This window comes from Salvelinus alpinus, chromosome 1 (assembly GCF_045679555.1).
Source record: "Salvelinus alpinus chromosome 1, SLU_Salpinus.1, whole genome shotgun sequence".
NCBI classification, from domain to species: domain Eukaryota; kingdom Metazoa; phylum Chordata; class Actinopteri; order Salmoniformes; family Salmonidae; genus Salvelinus; species Salvelinus alpinus.
The window spans coordinates 5,012,305-5,014,804 of NC_092086.1; the positions used below are offsets into that span (position 1 = coordinate 5,012,305).

At 55.2% G+C, this 2,500-nt stretch overlaps 1 protein-coding gene across 2 annotated transcripts in view; it reads right to left on the reverse strand.

Moving 5' to 3' along the window:
* LOC139569450 (protein kinase C beta type-like) overlaps window positions 1-2,500 on the reverse strand; it is a 154,187-nt gene that overhangs the window by 43,090 nt on the left and 108,597 nt on the right. The window contains exon 17 of one of the 2 annotated variants that reach the window (XM_071390978.1): window positions 430-1,504. The exons of the other annotated variant lie outside the window; for it this stretch is intronic. Within the exon in view, the coding sequence (XP_071247079.1) occupies window positions 1,334-1,504 (171 nt within the window). The 3' untranslated portion in view covers window positions 430-1,333. Of the gene's footprint in view, window positions 1-429; window positions 1,505-2,500 lie in introns of those variants that run through there. 2 annotated transcript variants of the gene reach the window in all.

Below are 2,500 nucleotides of genomic sequence, written 5' to 3' on the forward strand. Positions count from 1 at the left end.
CCTGTCTCCCTACAGTAAGACAGGATGAAAGACTGTCCTGTCTCCTTGCAGTAAGACAGGATGAAAGACTGTCCTGTCTCCCTACAGTAAGACAGGATGAAAGACTGTCCTGTCTCCCTACAGTAAGACAGGATGAAAGACTGTCCTGTCTCCCTACAGTTAGACAGGATGAAAGACTGTCCTGTCTCCCTACAGTAAGAAATTATGAAAGACTGTCCTGTCTCCCTACAGTAAGACAGGATGAAAGACTGTCCTGTTTCCCTACAGTAAGACAGGATGGAAGACTGTCCTGTCTCCTTACAGTAAGACAGGATGAAAGACTGTCCTGTCTCCCTACAGTAAGACAGGATGAAAGACTGTCCTGTCTCCATACAGTAAGACAGGATAAAAGACTGTCCTGTCTCCCTACAGTTAGACAGGATGAAAGACTGTCCTGTCTCCCTACAGTAAGACAGGATGAAAGACTGTCCTGTCTCCCTACAGTAAGACAGGATGAAATACTGTCCTGTCTCCCTACAGTAAGACAGGATGAAAGACTGTCCACGTCGCACCTCTATGACATCAACTAGAACATTCGTATACTGGTCGCACTTCATCTACGTCATAATAAAACCAGTAGTATATTTAGGCAGGTTAGGTTGGTCAACGTTAGTTTCTATCCTCACCAGAGGAGGCTGGCGGGAGGAGATACGGGAGGGTCGAGGCTCCCGTTGTAATAGCCGGGAATGAAAGTAAACGGATCGGAGGAGTGGAACGCGTTGGTTTCCGTCCGGTTCGATTCCTGTTCCGTTTTAAATCCACTCCAGTCGTTACAACGAGCCCCGTCCTCCTATAGCTCCTCACACCAGCCTCCTCTGACACTCACACAGGTCAGTGTGCGTTATATAGACGCTGGTTTGATGTGGGGGTGTGAGAGAGAGGGGAGACTGGTAGGAAGTGAGTCTATCTGTGTGTGTGTGTGTGTGTGTGTGTGTGTGTGTGTGTGTGTGTGTGTGTGTGTGTGTGTGTGTGTGTGTGTGCGTGCGTGCGTGCGTGCGTGCGTGCGTGCGTGCGTGCGTGCGTGCGTGCGTGTGTGTGTGTATGACTGTCCTCCTCCTCCTCCTCAGTAACAGAGGGATATTCAGGTGCTGTCTAGTAACCCTGCAACAGGGTGATCAAATTAAGACCCTACATCTGTATGTATGTGTGTATGAATGTGTTTTGTGCGTTGGTTAAGGAGTGTGTGTGTGTGTGTATGTGTGTGTGTGTGTTGGTTAAGGTGTGTGTGTGTGTGTATGTGTGTGTGTGTGTGTGTGTGTGTGTGTGTGTGCGTTGGATAAGGAGTGTGTGTGTCTTAGCTCTCTGCAGCCTCCTCCTCAGTAACAGAGGGGTACTCTGGGTTAACGAAGGAGAATCCCTGGAACTCATCCTGGTCGAGATTCATGATGACCTCCTGGTCTGGGGGGGTCAGGACTGGGGGGTGACGTGTAAAGAAACGGTCAAAGTTCTCTGCCTCGCGCCCGCACTGTTGGGTAGGGGAGACGGGGGGAGAGGAGGAGGAGAGGAGAGAGGAGGAGAGGAGGAGAGGGGGAGGGAGAGGAGGAGAGGAGAGGAGGAGAGGAGGAGGGAGAGGAGGAGAGGAGGAGAGAGGAGAGAGGAGGAGAGGGGGAGGGAGAGGAGGAGAGGGGAGGGAGAGGAGGAGGAGAGGAGAGAGGAGGAGGGAGAGGAGGGGGGAGGGAGAGGAGGAGAGGAGGAGAGGAGTGGGAGAGGAGGAGGAGAGGGGGAGGGAGACGGGGGGAGAGGAGGAGGAGAGGGGGAGGGAGACGGGGGGAGAGGAGGAGGAGAGGGGGAGGGAGACGGGGGGAGAGGAGGAGGAGAGGGGGAGGGAGACGGGGGAGAGGAGGAGGAGAGGAGAGAGGAGGAGAGGAGGAGAGGGGGAGAGGGGAGGAGAGGAGGAGAGGGGGAGGGAGAGGAGGAGAGGAGAGGAGGAGAGGAGGAGAGGGGGAGGGAGAGAAGGAGAGGAGAGGGGAGGGAGGAGAGGAGGAGAGGAGAGGAGGAGAGGAGAGGAGGAGAGGAGAGGGGGAGGGAGAGGAGGAGAGGAGGAGAGGAGAGGAGAGTGAGGGGAGGGGTGGGAGAGAAGGAGAGGAGAGGGGAGGGAGGAGTGGAGAGGGGAGGGAGGGAGGAGTGGAGAGGGGAGGAAATGGGAGGAGAGGAGAGGAGGAGAGGAGAGGGGAGGGAGAGGAGGAGAGGAGAGGAGGGGAGGAGAGGGGAGAGGGCAGGGAGGAGTGGAGAGGGGAGGAAATGGGAGGAGAGGAGAGGAGGGGAGGGAGAGGGGCGAGTTGAGACGCATCCAAGAACAGACAATCAACCAATAGGAAAAGGAGACAGAACCCATGAGAGGTGGATGGATGGAGGTAAGGAGAGGAGGATGGATGGAGGTAAGGAGAGATGGATGGATGGAGTTAAGGAGAGGTGGATGGAAGGATGGAGGTAAGGAGAGGTGGATGGATGGAGGTAAGGA